The sequence below is a fragment of the Symphalangus syndactylus genome, chromosome 21 (assembly GCF_028878055.3).
Source record: "Symphalangus syndactylus isolate Jambi chromosome 21, NHGRI_mSymSyn1-v2.1_pri, whole genome shotgun sequence".
Classification (NCBI taxonomy): Eukaryota; Metazoa; Chordata; class Mammalia; order Primates; family Hylobatidae; genus Symphalangus; species Symphalangus syndactylus.
Window position 1 is genome coordinate 51802360 of NC_072443.2, and position 15171 is coordinate 51817530.

The 15171-nt window shown below is 50.8% G+C and overlaps 1 protein-coding gene across 4 annotated transcripts in view; it reads left to right on the top strand.

Moving 5' to 3' along the window:
- The window catches only part of EEFSEC (eukaryotic elongation factor, selenocysteine-tRNA specific), a 265744-nt gene that overhangs the window by 112141 nt on the left and 138432 nt on the right, over window positions 1–15171 (top strand). For all 4 annotated transcript variants that reach the window (XM_055259113.2, XM_063630221.1, XM_055259114.2 and 1 more), the window contains exon 4: window positions 266–430. In XM_055259113.2, coding sequence (XP_055115088.1) covers window positions 266–430 — 165 coding nt within the window. The remainder of the gene's footprint in view (window positions 1–265; window positions 431–15171) is intronic.

Genomic DNA, 15171 nt, shown 5'->3' on the forward strand with positions numbered 1-15171 from the left:
ATGGGAGAAGACAGACGAGGCTTCTCCAGGTGCCCTTTCCTTCAGACTGAGCAGAAAGAGCTGAGAGCATGGCAGAAGCTTGAAATGCAGTCAGGGAGTTGGTGGTTTTGATCTCCTGGCCATCTCGTCAGGGCATGGACCTCTGAGCTGAGTTCACCTTGGCAGCCTTGATAAACTGCTGGTCAGCCACATCCTCTGCCTTCCTCTGCCCTGCCCCATCTGGCTCCTCTCCCCACGGACTGTGGCACCAGTTTCTCTTTTCTAGCTCCTGACGTCCCAGATTTCCATCCCAGCGAGAGACCCCTCGGGACCGTTCCTCATGTCTGTGGACCACTGTTTCTCCATCAAAGGCCAAGGCACTGTGATGACAGGGACCATCCTTTCAGGCTCCATCAGCCTCGGTGACAGTGTGGAGATCCCTGCCCTCAAGGTCAGTCTTACCTCATCCTCCCTTCTGGCCTTCTCCCTGGCAGCAAGGGAGGGGGACTGTCCCTTTGTCTATTCAGCTGCTGAGCCTGCCAAGCCTGCCCTGGGACTCCTACTGCCTGCTCCGCCCCACCTCCCCTCTGGCTGCCTGGCCCTGCCCAGCTCCAAGTCTTTCACCTCGGATTCTAGGACTGCTGCTCTCCCTAATTCTCATAGCGCCTGTTTATTGGAGGCCCATGATGTGCCACAAGGAGGTGTTCCCAAGTAGGTGTTCTGTGTAGATAAAGAAACTGAGGCTCCAGAAGGTGAGGTGGGCTTGAGATCACATGGTTAACAAGTGGGGCTGCTGGAGGGGAAACCTCCCTTTCTGGACACTGGCTGTACATCAGGGTAGCAAGTATGTGGAGTTATTTCTGGGTACCTTTTTCTTAACCACAGTAATTTCAAATTAAACACGATGTGAATCTTGTGGTGCTCAGAGTCATACAATCTGGAAAAAATCCAGGTTGGTTTTGCACTCCTGGTGGCCATCAACAGATGCCGCATTATCCTTCTGAAGACCTGTGAGAAGGATGAGTGGCTGGTGCCTTCCCATCACCCCTCCTTCTACTATGATGGCCTGGCTCTGATTTAAAAGATGTCTAGTGCCTTGATATTCCCCTTATTCAGAAGGCATTTTTAATAGTTTTACTTTATGCGACAAGAGAAACTTACAGCCTCATTGCCCTCCCCTTCAACAAGAATAAAGGTAGGGAACACAGGCTGCTTAGAATTCATGTGAGACCTTGCCTGGAATGCTGGGGTCCAGGGCAGTTCTCTAATCCTTGAAGGAGCCTAGAGTGCAGGGAAGTGGAGGCGCTCAGCCCTGTGGACTTAGCTAGCTGCTTAGAGAGGCTTGGATGTGCATGATTTCAATTTGCATGTTAATTGGGAATGGCTACCTGGAGGCTCTATTGAGGCATTTTAAGGTTGTCTGGCTCACTAGGTGTGTTGATTAGGGTTCTCCAGAGAAACAGAGCCAATGGGAGATACAGAAATCTAGGTATATATAGATACATAGGTAAAGATACATAGATTTAATATGTAGATATCTGTATCTCCTATTAGTTTTGTTTTGCTGGAGAACACCAACTGATGCACCTAGTATTAGATGCAGATAGATAAATAGATATGTTTTTTAAGGAATTTGCTTATACTATTGTAAAACCTGGCAAGTCCAAAATCTACAGGGTAGGCTGGCAGGATTGAGGCCTAGGGAGGAGCTGCAGCTTGAAGGCCATTTGCTGGCAGAATCCTCTCTTCTCTGAGGAGGTTAATCCTTTTGTTCTTAAGGCCTTCAACTGATTGGATGAAGCCCACCTACATTATAGGGGTCATCTGCTTTACTCAACATCCACCAATTTAAATGTTAATCTCATCTGAAAACACCTTCACAGAAACACTCAGAATAAAGTTGGAGCACTGTGGCCCAGCTAAGTTGACACATAAAATGAACCACAACACCCGCCAGGTGAGAGGGCCATGATAGCAGCACCTGGCCTGAGTGAGGGAAGTGGAGAGGGTCCCTGCTGGCACCCATGTCTTGTGTGTGCCATCCCTGGGCTAGAGCAGCATGGTTGGTTATAGGGAAGGGGCATTTCATGGAGGGCAGGCATGAACAGGGTTCCCCCAAGTGAAGGCAACCTGAGGTTTCAACCCCCCAACTCATTTTACAGCAGTGTGTCTATTACTTCCTCCTGCAGGGGCCGGGGGTATTAGGGAAGAGTCTCCTGACCAGAAAGGACAAAACAAAAGAAAGGACTTGGCTCTGGCCAGGTTCCGGAGCTCCTTGGATCTAGTGGGAGGAGTTGAATGGCAGGGCCCCACCATATCCAAGGAACCCTGGAACCTGGCCAGAGCTGGATGTTAGGATGTCCCGTGGACACTGTGACTCACAGTCCCCTCCTCTACCTGCTGTCATATCCTCCTCTGAAGACCATTAGTCCCAGAAAAAGACCACTTGAATAAAATCTAGTTTAAGCCAGGGACTAAAAGTGCAAATCTTCAAAAATAAAGCACAAAAGTGTAAAAGTAGACTCAGTTTATATTTAACAAAATTAAGATTACTTTGGTGACTGTTTGCAGATTCTTTGCTAGAACAGAAAATGAATCAGTACTAAATTTCTTTCCAGTCTCTGTGCTTCCTAAGTCAGACCTCTGGGGGCCACTCTGACCTGGCATCTCTTCCACTCTGGGAGAAGACATGCTTGCAGCTTGGGAGAGGACTTGGGAGTATAAAAGAGGTGTCAAAAGAGGGCTCTCTGGGGGGTGGGGTAGACTTTGAATTGGGGGTACCTGAGGTTCTAGAGGGAGAAAAAGGTTTTTGATAAGAGTCAGTGGCTGCAATGTTAGGGCTGAGGGCATGGAGAAGGGCTGAGGCAGAGAAGTCAGTAGTGGTAAGGAGGCAGGGATGTTCGAGTGGGGTCCTGTTCTGAGCTTTTTGGCCACCCTTTTTGTCCTTATAAAGGTGGAACTTGCCTATCAGGATGCCAGTTACTGATCTTTAGTACTTGGGCACATGGCAGATGCTTGGCAGATACAAATTTAATTCTCCTTTTACTTTTGTGCACCTGTTTTTCCCCAGCCTACTTTTTAACACTTTTGGTGTCTACTGCCTGATGATCTAATTTACTAGTCAGGAAAAGCAGAACTTGTAAGCAATGTACTGAGACATTTGGTTAAGGAGATTTCTAAGCAAAGTGTGAAAGATGCTGCCTTGTTTCTCCATTGGTGCTTATAGTAAAACACGAGGGAAAAGGAATGAATTGAGGAAGGAACTGTTAGCAAACAGGAATCAGCGTTTGATGATTTGGGAGGTTCTCAGTCCCTCTAGACTGCAAAGAATATTAAGATTAGGAAATCCACTGCTGAGAAAGCATACCTTGGAGAGAAGGCCAAAGGTGAGCCTGGACAACCTTCTGTTGAAGAGAGGTGTGTGACTCATGGATCCAAGCAACTTAGCAGCAGCCAGAAATAGAGACAGACTTCTATAGCAAGGATATGCGGAGAGCCGTTTTGGCTAATGGCATGGATGCCTTGATATATATAAGAGACCCTCAAGGATTTTGAGAATGTTATACCAGCAAGAACACTGGACTGAAAGGGAGAGAGACTTGACAAATGAATAAAAAGCTGTCAGACTTCTGGGATTCTACAGACAAGAAACTGGCTGATAGAACAACTCAGCTACAAACACATGTTATCCTTCAAAAACTAAAAAAGGAAGAATGACTCTGAGAGCAGGGCTGTGGAAACAGAAGCAGAGGCTAGAGGATTAGCCACAGAGGTCAGTCTCAGGTATTGAAACCTCACGGAATTTGCCCTGCTGTGTTTTAAACTTGTTTGGGACCAATGACCCTTGTATTTTTTCTACCATCTCCCTTTTGGAATGTTAGAAGTAGGTAAATTGTTTTCTAGGTCCACAGATGGAGAAGCATTTTGCCCCAGGATAGGCCATATCTAGAGTCTCACCCCTACCTGATTAGGTGGCTTACATGATGAGATTAGGAACTTTTTGAGCTGATGATAATTTAGATGAGATTTTGGACTTAGAGTTAATGGTTTCATGGACTGAGAGTTTGGGGGATGTTTGAAGAGGTGAATGTATTTTGCATGTGGGATGGATGTAAATTTTGGGTACCAGAGGGTAGATTATAGTAGGTTAAATTGTGGTCCCCCAAAATATGTCTACCCAGAACCTCAGAATATGACCATTTTGGAATAAGGGTCTTGCAGATGTAATTAACGTAAGGATCTTAAGAAGAAATCATCCTGGATTAGGGTGAGCCCTAAGTCCAATGACCAGTGTCCTTATAAGAGACAGACATGGAGAGTCACAGAGAGAAGTCCATATAAAGACCAAGGCAGAGATTGGAGCTGTGTTGTTCTAAGCCAAGGGGTGCCCGTGGTTGCCGGAAGCCCCCAGAAGCCAGGAGAGAGGCATGGAGATGAGTCTGCCTTGGTGCCTCCATGGGAACCAGCCCTGCTGACACATTGATTTGGACTTCTGGCTCCAGAACTGTGAGAGAAGAAATATTTTGTTGTTTTAAGGTATCAAATTTGTGGTAATTTGTTATGGCAGCCCTAGGAAACTTATGAATTTTGCATGGAAAGGACTGAAATCAGTCCTTTCTGATCCTGTCAGGTCCCTTAACTCTGAGCTTTGGCTTCCTCGAAGGGAATCGCTGCCCCTGCTCACCATCTTGGGCTTCTGGGGGCAACATGTCAGAACCATTGCATATTGATGGCCAGCACTGCCCGTTCCTTTCTTTCCTGGCATGCCCATCCCACAAGTGAGAGAACCTAGACCTGGGAAACTTAAGCAACTGGACAGCAGAGCTGGGACTTGAAGTCATTCATCCAGCTCCAAACACCCAGCCCTGGCTGTGTGCCCTGCTGCCATGGGAGCCCCAGAGGAGATGCCTGGGCTGGTAGTGGTGCCTCTACTCCAGGGCAGGGACTGCAGGCCCCATGGCAGTTCTGTGGCCATGCTGCTGTGCTTTGCTGAGGCCTTGCCTGGGCTGTGGCATGTACGAGAGCCCATTGCAGCAGGGCCTGAGGTTCAGAACTCCTGACCTCCTCTCACCCCTGCCCTCTTCCAGCCATGATTGGTGGCCAGAGCCTATTGGGCACCAGGACATGGGGGGCCATGGCCCTCTTTCTAAACACAGTGACATCCCTGTCAGATTTCGCTAATAGGCTTGGACACATCTGACCGCTTGAACTCCCTTGGAGGCAGGGCACAGCCATTCCAAATAAACAGTCACATTCCCCTCCCGGCCTGGGCTGGCCTGTGGAGCCTGCCATACCCTGGCCCCCGTTTCTGTTGCCCAGGTCTGTTCCCAGCTGGGGCCAATTAGCTGAGCAAGAAAATGTTGGGGAACAGGGAGTGAAGGAGAAAAAAATTCCATTTGGTCCCTAGAACAGTTTAAAGGCCACTTATCCTAAGAGTCACCAGCTTTCTGCTCAGGCGTTTTGGCTCTCTCGATCTTCAGCCTGAGAAATCCCTCTGATGAGATTTGATCTTGGGGGTTCAGGCTAGTGATGTTTCTGGTGGTGATTGGCTACTGGGGTTGTAACATCAGAAACTGTTGAAGCCACAGACCATGGGGAAAGAGAGCAGGGGCTGGGAGTGCAGAGGGACTCAAGGCAGGCATGTACCAGCTCTGTGTCCACAGGCAAGTCAGTCAACCTCTTCGTATTTCACTGGTTCAGCTCAAACTTGGGATGACTCCTGTGTGCTTGGCTCTGTCCAGGGCCTCTGGAAGATGGGTCAGGGTGGTGTGGTGTGGACTAGGGATAATGTATATAAGGTTCCTGGCATCTAGGAGACACAAGTTTAGCTGATACTCTTGTCATGTTTATTGTTGCCATTTGATATTATTCTCATGTAGAATTTTTGTTGTGGGTTCCGGAAGTAGCAAGTGGCAGGGCACCTTCCTGGGTGTAAGGTCCTGTTCAGGGCTACTACCTGAGTTATTGAAATGCAAATATGCTTTGCGGACCCCACTATGGTCCACTATGAATCCAACCAATGTTCTGATAATGATGACAAACATTATTAGATATATTTGTATACCTATGTAGTTGATAAAGCTTTTAGGGAAGAGTTCAGAATTTGATAGCATATTCCTCCCAAATCAAGTCTATATTCAGATTGATTTTCTTCTTCATTGAAAACCCCCCAGAAAGGGAAAAGAAAATCTTAAATACTGGTAGGTGTTTTTACTTTTACCTTTGCCTCTGCTCTTTGAAGCTAATCACAAGGGTGAGATAAGATTATGACATCTATAAAGAATCCATTTTCTTGCCCAAACAAGACTGCAGTCTTGACTCTTCCAGATCTGCCCTTCCCCCACCTCCAGCAACGCTGCGCGCTCACCTTCCCAGAGGAATGCTGCATTGCTTCTCTCCTTGGAGCCCTTCCGGGCTTTCCCCTACCTGCAGTATGCTCATTTTCCAGCACAGCTCAGGGCTCACATCCTTTGGGTAGAGGTGTGCCCCGTCCTCTGTACTGCCTGCTGCTGTATTTGTCTTTGTGCCTGCATCTCCTGTGGACCCTGGTCTCCCTGGGGGCAGAGGCTGAGTCTCCTCCATCTTTGTATTCTCGGCATCCATCCTGGGCTCGGCCCAGAAAATATTTGGTGAAAGGAATAGTAGGAAAAAGCCAATAAAGCAAATAAACAAGTTGTTTTTCAGTAGGATTTTGATTGGAAATAGGTAATGAGTGACCTGAGAGGGCTGTGTTTGGAGTCACTGCCACCCTGGGGCCAGTTGCAGAAACCCAGACCTGGGCAGCCCGCCACTCCCTGCTGGGGCTGTGCGCCTGTCTTCAAGGCTGCATCCTGATGCTCCATCAGTAAGCAGCAGTAGAGATGCTCCCTGTGTCCCTGTGCTGCCTCATTCTGGGAGCAGTGACTGTGAATCAGGTGCCTGAGGCTGCAGAGCTGGTTTTCCAACACCTATGGACATCGGCTCTCAAGGCTGAGCTCCCTCTGCTGCCATGTGTTTTTATCTAGAAACTATTGAGTGACCTTCATCCTGAACTATTTTCTGTTCCGGCAGATACATAAAGGAAGGCAGTTTCTGTGCATTTGATGTTTCATGGTTGTCTGGCTTTTGGCAGTGGAAGCTTACGGGATTCTGCTCTTTGTGCCCATGTGTGGTGCACGAGATGCACAGGGTCGGATCTCCCTGGGAAGGAGAGAAGGCAGACAAGGAAACCAGGAAGGTTTTGGGAAAGCCAGAGGAAGCCATGCTAGGCCCTTTGAGCAGATCAGCCCACCCTTGGTCATCGCCCTCAGGAGGGGCCTCGCAGATCAGGCCCTTCCTCTGCAGCCCCACAGCCACTGCTCAGGTTCAAGCTCCCAGGCCCTGCAGGGCCGCTCCTGTGGCATGCTGCTCCTCCCCTTGCCTCCCAGGTCTTCCTCTTGAGTCCAGCCCAGCCCTGCTGACAGAAAAGCCTTATTGCTATCCTGCTCATCTGTCTGTGGGTCCCCATTTTCTCCAGGATAAAATCTAAAGTGCATGGCACAGAAGGCAGAGCATAGTTCTTCATTATCGCCTCTCCAGCCTCAGTTTCTTGTCTTAAAGCCTCATAAGATCTCCCACTGCTCTCTGTGTATCAGGCAGTACTCTGGTTTCAAAGGACAGAAAGCCAACTTCAGTTGCCTTAAGCAGGATAGGAAATGGATAGGCTCAGGGCTGGAGATGTCTGGATGTCATCAGGAGCACTGGCTGGCTCCAGAACTGGCTCTGCCCTGTCGTGTGTGGGCCACACACTCAGGTGGCACCTTCCCTGGCATAATCCCCACAGCTCTGGCTTTCCATTTTCTCCTTCAAATCCAAGACGCAGTGCTACTTGTGGTTGACTCCTGAACATCACGCTATCGAAGGATCCATCCTGGCAGTGGAACACCCCTCCCCTGGCAGCGGCTTGTTACCTGACTCTGGCCAATGATATGTGAAGGGACATCTCCTAGGGGTTTGAGGAAAAGCTTTTCTGCTTTTTGGAACTCAACAGGAAAAGACAGCTTTTCTCCTTCACTGGACATTGAAGGGAAGAAGGATGTCACGCCTGGACTCAGGGGCTGAACGGCCACCTTACTCCCAGTCTGGAGGTTTGCAGAGGCTGGGAGGCAGGAGAGCTGCCCAGAAGCAGAGCCTGCACCTGAGGGCTGCTGTGTGTCTGCCCTGCCTCAGAACTTCGTGTTTTGTGAGAGCTCTATCTCCACACGGTTCCAGTCAGGGCTATCTGTTACTTTTGGACCAAAGTATCATTTATGATATGAGAGTAAAATGGCATCTCTTTCCTAGTTGTTAGGAACACAATTAAGGAACGGGCTGCTCTTGGCCTGGTTGGATGGGAGCTCATCCCTGTGGATGAGTACAGTGCTCTAATTGGGCTGGCTGGGTTACATGTCCACCCCTGGAGCTGGAAGGGACAAGGTGGGAGGGATGGTTCACTAAGAAAGTTGGGTTACTCCTAGGAAATGCAGAATAGATGTCAGGCAGGCAAAACTGAGAGGTATCCACTGGCTTGGTGCTCCCTGGTGTCCACACCATCACAGCTCAGGTGCTGGACACAGATGGACTATGTTTGAGTCCTGCCCCATCACTCACGGGGCAGTTACCTCCCCTGGCTTCCTCCAGAGGTTGTCATGAGGATTTGACAAGAGCCACATAGCGTGCTTTTGCAGCAGGGCTTGACGTAAGCCTCACTGTCTTTATCACCACCCTGTACAACTCTGCATCTTGTCTTTTCTTCAATGGGCCTTTTTACTTGGCCCATGGAGTGCAGAGACTTGGGGTGGGGTGGGGTGGTCTGAGCTCTGCATTTCCTGCCTGCACCCAGGACCCCAAGAGCCTCTGTGAGGTCTTGCCTTTCTCCTGGCTTGAGGATTTGAATCACACCTGTAGCCAAGTCATAATATCCTGTTGTCTCCCTAAGGAGGCACAGCTGAGGCAGGACAGTCGACAGGTGAAGATGGAAGGTTGACCTCACAGGAGGCAGGGAACTCAGGAAGGCTTCTCTCTGTAGGTGCTGTTGTCAGAGATCAATGCTCAGTGTTCTAAAGCTCTGGCAGGTTGGAGGACACTGCCCCTGCAGGCCTTTTTCCTGTGGAAGCTTGGAGCTTGTTCTTAACCCCCAAAGCCCAAGTGAATGGCATGCCCTTTTCCATCAGGCCCCTGAGAATCTGCTGCAGCTAGATGAACTGCTACCAGCATGCGCTTCCAGAAGACCTATTTCCCTTTAGTTCTTTCATGTGTGGGTCTCCTTTAATTTCTGAGAATGGCTGTTTATGCTGAGTGTCTATATGTAGAGATGGTGCCAATACCCACTGCACGCACTGGGCCCAAGGGGCCTGATTGCTTAGATGCTGGTGGATAAAGAAGGCTGCCATGTCTGGCTTAGTTGGGGTCAAGTATTCTCTTAGTTTAGCATTTGATGATTTGTAGGAGCAGTGAATTCTGAAGTGGAGTCAGGGATTGCATGGCATAGGGAGTGAGCCCCAGTGTGGACAACAGCTTGGGGAGTGTCTGTTAGCCATTTTCTTGCATGTACCAGATTCTGCTCTGAGACCCATACATATATTCATTCTGGGCTTTCAACAACATTCTGAGGAAGGTGCGATTATCCCATTTTATAGGGGATGACACAGAAACACAAAGATGTTAAAAGTTTTCTTCAGGCTAATCAGTGAAGGAACCCGGATTTAAGCTGTGGCAGCCAGAGTCCAAGGCATGTGCTCTTGACCCTGCCTGAGCTCCCTGGGTGGGTGTGAGGAGGCTGCAGAGCCCCTGGGACCTGCCCCTGTGACATGAAGTGAAGCAGCTGTGGAGATGGCCCAGGGCACCTCCAACTCAAGGTTGCTGGAGCTGCTTTTAGAGTTGCTGATTCATGCTGCCTTATCCTTCTTCATGGCTTCCAGGGGGCCTCATTTAAGAGGCTGGCTGGAGTCCTGACCTGCAGTCAGCTGTCCAGGCAGAGGGTACAGCCAGCTTCTTGTGCTGAGAGCGGCCTGGACCTGTGACAGTGGGTCTGTCTGCGCTCCTGATAGGCCTAAGCATTTCACACAGTCTTCTGCAAGGATGGCACTGGGTGGCCCAGGCATGGTTGGAGCAGGGGAGAAATGGCGGCTTTAACCCAAGTGGTGTCTTCTTAAGGAAGGGGACAGGCAGGAGTGGTGCTGCCCCACTGCTGAGGTAGGCCCCCTTTATAGAGATGCCAGCTCAGTCTGGTCGTGCTTGGTGTGTTTCAAGCCTGGTGTAAGCATCTAGAGTCCCACTTGGGCCCAGGTTGATCTGCAACCTCCCAACCCTTTGATGGGGCTCTAGTGCCCAAGACCACAAATCAAGCCCTGCCCCAGCCCAACCAGGCTCTTCAACTGCAGCTTCCTGCTCTTAGGCCAGGTGGATGTCTTAGGATTCAGCCTGTCCCCTGCTCACCCCAAAGCCTGAGTGCAGCCACCACTCAAGCATACCCTGCCCTTTCCAGCTGAGGGGCAGTGTTACAAAGAAGTGACAGCAGGGCCTCGAGAGCAACTGGGCTTGGGTTTGTACCCATGTACTGGCCCTGTGAGCTCAAGCGAGTTCCCTGAGTACACTGAGCTTCAGCATCCTTGTCTATCAGTGGGGTTGACCACACTGGCTTCCTCCGAGTCGCAGCGAAGGGGAGGAGGAAAGGGGCAAGCTGCTCTAGACCACGCATGCATGTGTGTGCAGTCACCACAGGAAGCCTCGGCCCCTGCACCCTCTAGGTGGAGCCCTGGCGGTCAGGCAGCACTCAGTGGTTGCTGGGGGAACAGATGTGGAGGTGGCAAATGTGGCACAGGTAGGGAGTGTGGCTGGCCTCTGGACATCCCCTGTAGAAGCCACATGTTGAGGGAGCCTAGGTCGGTGTGGGCCCTGGCCCAGGGTGGCCTCGGGACACTCCCAGGGCAGCTGTAGCACCCTACAAGTTGTCGTATGAAAACCACTCTAACTTACATGTGCTTTTGGTTGGAATTAAATGAGTTTTATTGTTTCTAGGACAAGATAGGGATTTGATTAGAAACAACATTTATGGAATGCCAGGGCTGGTTCCCATCCCCTGTGCCCTGCAGGAACACAGGGTCTTGGGTCCCAGGCGTAAACGGCCAGCTGTGTGACTGTGGCAAGACACGCCCCTCTGTATGGCCAGGCCACCTTCTTAAATAAGTAAGAACAGCCTTCAGGTGGGAATGATTCTTCCCGAGGGCCATTTGCTTTCACAATCTTGTTTACCTTCAGTGGTCAGTTAAGCTTCAAGGGGAAACTGTGACTCAGGCCAGTGGAATTGTCAGATGCAGAAGCAGGGGGTGAGATGGATGCGGGCTTGCTGGGTTTACTGAAACTTGTATGCCTGTAGGCCTCTGGGGGTGCAGTCATTTCCTCCCTCTAGCTGTGGGCTGCGGTGCCTTTGGAACAGGATGCGCATGTCATCGAGGGGTCTAGCAGTGACCTGAGGACTGGCAGGACCTAGACACTGGGGCCCAAAGCAGTTTCCTCTCCTGGGAAGTGGGTGCCCAGCCAGTGCCCCAGCTGGGAGTGGCCTTGGTGCAGAAAATGCTGTGTAAATGGCAATTGACAGTGCCAGATTGTGCCCAGTGCAAGCATGGGTGCTGCCTGGTCCACAAAGGAGTATCTGGTCTTTGACTCTCTGAAGACCACTGCCTTTCTAGGTTGGAAGCAAGCTCTGATTCAGATGAAAGTGTGGCCATGTGGGACTGTGTGGCCTCAGCTTGCACACCGATGAAGCCAGCCCTGCCCACAACCTTTCCAGTTACTGTTGATGCGTGTCATGTTGGGGACTGGAGTCCCTGACAGGTATCAGAGCCCAAACTGGCCCTGGGGGAGCCCTCGGTGGGGCTGGGATGGTCAGGCAGGCAGCTGTTTCTTCGTATGGGGAAGGCACTGGGTGAACATGGCTTCCAGAGTGTGGTGGGGGCACTGGTAGGGCTCCAACCCTGCTTCCCAGGCGAGGCGACTGAAGCTGAGTCTCAGAGAGGGCAGAGGGCTTTGCCTGGGCATTCTGAGCAGAAGGAACAGTATGTGCTAAAGCCCAGAGGCAAGAGAGTGTCTGGCATGACTGATGTAAACATGGAGCTCCTTGCAGAGAGTCTGAGAAGTGGGGTGGTTGGTAGGTGGTTGTGGTCATCTCTGAAAGGGCAGTAGGGAGGATGGGAGGGGTTCTGCAGTTCAAGAGAGCTCTCTTGGAGGTGGAGATATGAATATCTTGAGCAACAAAGGGGTACAGCCATTCAGAGGCCTGGGAGAAGAGTGTGGGAATGCTGGGCACATTCTGCCACCAGGAGGGAGGGGGAGACGCTGTGGGACAGGCAGGAGGTCAGCAGGGCTGGAGGCCAGGGCATGCGTCCGGGCTAAGCACAGCAAGTACTGGGGAGCCTGGCCTCCCAACCCCTTCTTGAGGAAGCAGACCCTTCTGGGCAGAGCGGCTCACCCTCTGGCCTGGCACCTCAGGGAGGGCAGACCACACCTGCAGTCTGTGTCGGGCCCCTCACTGCCCTGGCATCACTCTGGGGCTCTGCTGGGACTTTCTTGTTTGTTTTTAAAGGAAAGTTGAGTGTTTCCTGAGTGTGCATAAAGCCAATGTACTACTTAAACTGAGTATTTATAATTCTTTCTTTTAAGAAATAAAACAATAATAAAAATACCATAAACCTTGCTTTAATTATTCACAGGTGTCAACTTGTAATCATCACGGGGAAAGGGCCAATGAGATGCCTTATTTAAAAAAGGCGCTTGCCTGCTTTTGTTTGAAGTTTTGCTAAAATGCTTCATTATAACGTGTTCTTGTTTATAAATAAATTCCAGCTTTTCAAAGTTTGGGTGTTTTTTGTTTTTGTTTTTGTTTTTGCTTGTGTGTCTTTTCAAAAGTATTTAAATGAGATGATTCTAGACGAGGGTGATTCACAGAGTGAGCCAGCCAGAGCTGTCTGTGAGTGACAGCTGTGACTCCCCTGCCCTCCTGGGGCAGCACAGCCACCTTAGCTTGCTGTCAGCTGTGGTGTTTGTGAAGCTATCAATCGTGGATGTGTAGATTAGGGTGAATCCCGATTTGTGTGCTCGCATTTGCCTGCCTGCTGGACTTACTGCCTGGCAGACAGCTCTGCACATGAGCACATGTGCACATATGGCCTGAGGTGGGGCCTTCCAAGGACAGGGGAGAGTTCTCTGAGGGCAGATAGCAAGGGAACCAACCTGGGCTGAAGTCAGGGGAGGCTTCTCAGGTCCGAAGGAGGAGGAAGACTTACTAGGAGAAGATGAGCAAGGTGTGGGTAGAGAGGATTCTGGGCAAATGCAAAGGCCCCGTGGTGGGAGAGAGCCTAATGTGTTTGAAAACCTAAAAGGAAGGCATTTGGCTTCTGGACTGGAGCCCAGAGACAAATGTGGGGTGAGAGGTGCTGTAGAGGTAAGTGGCACCAGACCATGCAAGGCCAATTCAAGTTCTGTCTATTCTCATGACACAGCTGGTTTTGCAGGGTGGGTGGTGTAGTGTGTGTGCAATTTATTTGTGTGTTTGAGGGAAAGACAGATGGTTTGGAGAACAGATTTGAAGGGAGCCAGGACCTTTCTGGAGACTAGTGGGGAGGCTGTTACCATAGTCCAGGCAGATTGAGGTGGCTTGGATCAAGCTGGCAGCAATCCAGTGGGCATTAAAGGCATTCAGGAGATGGAATTAACAAGGCTTTGTGATGGACTAGATATAGGGACATTGAAGGGGAGTGGCATATTACTGATGGACCCCAGATCTCTGGCTTCAGTGACAGGCCAGGTGGAGAAGCCATTGGTGAGAGAGAATCCGGAACAATCTGGAGGGGAGAGTCAACAGAGCCAGGAGTATGGCTTGGGCTTCACTAAGTTGGGGACATTTGGGGAACCCACTTAGAAAGGTCTAGGAAGCAAGCTGACATAAGGGTCTGAAGCTCAGAGAAGTTTGGGATAGGACATATATTTGTGTGCTGTTGGTGGCTCCAACCTTGGTAGTTGGGGCCTCTGGCTAGAAAAGTTAAAAAGCAAGCTTCAGCTGTTTCCTCTAAAGTTATAATTCTGATGCTTTAAAGGCTCCCAACCCTCTTCTTGTTCATGGTGGGGGAGCCTTCCTAGTTGTGAAAGGTAAGGGTCTGAGTGGCTCCAGCTTTGGCATATTAGGGTGCAGGGGAGGGTATTTCTAGGGACACTCTGGGAGAAGCTGCCCAGCCTGCATGGTGCTAGTGCCAGTCTGCAAAATCTCCAGGTAACAGAGAGGGCAGCCCCCTGCCCACCCCCTGCAGCCTCCAATGCTGCTGCTGTGGCGGCTGCTGCTGCAAAACAAACCAGGGTGACTGGGCGGAAGGTCAGGAGTTTAAGAGCTTGTGTGATTCAAGACTAGGGTAAAAGACAGGAGGGGAGTGAGCTGGTTTTCTGTGTGGATCCTGGTATTTTCTTTTGAGTTAGGGAGGAGAGTGGTGGGGCAGGGAGGGAAGGCTGGCCGCCAGAGGGAACGCTGCCAAGCAGAGCGCAGCTAATGCGAACCATACGGCGGTGTTGGGCAGTGGCGGCCATCTCCCGCCCAGCTTAGTACAGCCCTTACTGCGGGCAGGGGTGCAGGAAGGCAGCTCAGGCTGTGCGGCCACTTAACCCTTCCGGTGCTGAGCTACAAGCAGGGCTCCTTCACCTCAGCACATTGATATTTCAGCTGATGATCCTCTGTCCTGGGCACTGTGGATGTCTAGCAGCATCCCTGGCCTCTACCCACTAGATGCCAATAGCACCCTTTCCCAGTTGTGATGACCACAAGTGTCTGCAGACATTCTAAATGCCTCCTGGGGGGAAATTATCCCTGGCGGAGAACCAGTGGCCTAGAACAGGCGGCTCCCTCAGCTGCTGGGCCTGCCTGGACTCTGATGGGCCTGCACCCTTCAGGGGCCCTGCCCCAGACACACCACATCCATGTTTGGAGTGCTGCCTGGGGCCGAGCATGTGGGGGTCGTTTTCCCATGAAGCAGGCAGCCATAGGGTCGGAGGGGAGACGAGACCTACCCAGAGTTGTATGCCAGTAGGAGCCAGGGTCCAGGATTGGTGTTGCTCCACACTTTCCCTGTCCTCCTGCTCCTCGGCATGGCCCCCATCAGTTTCTGTGGTTTAAGTGGGAGGTGTGCAGCCTGCCCCTGACTGGCTTCCTGG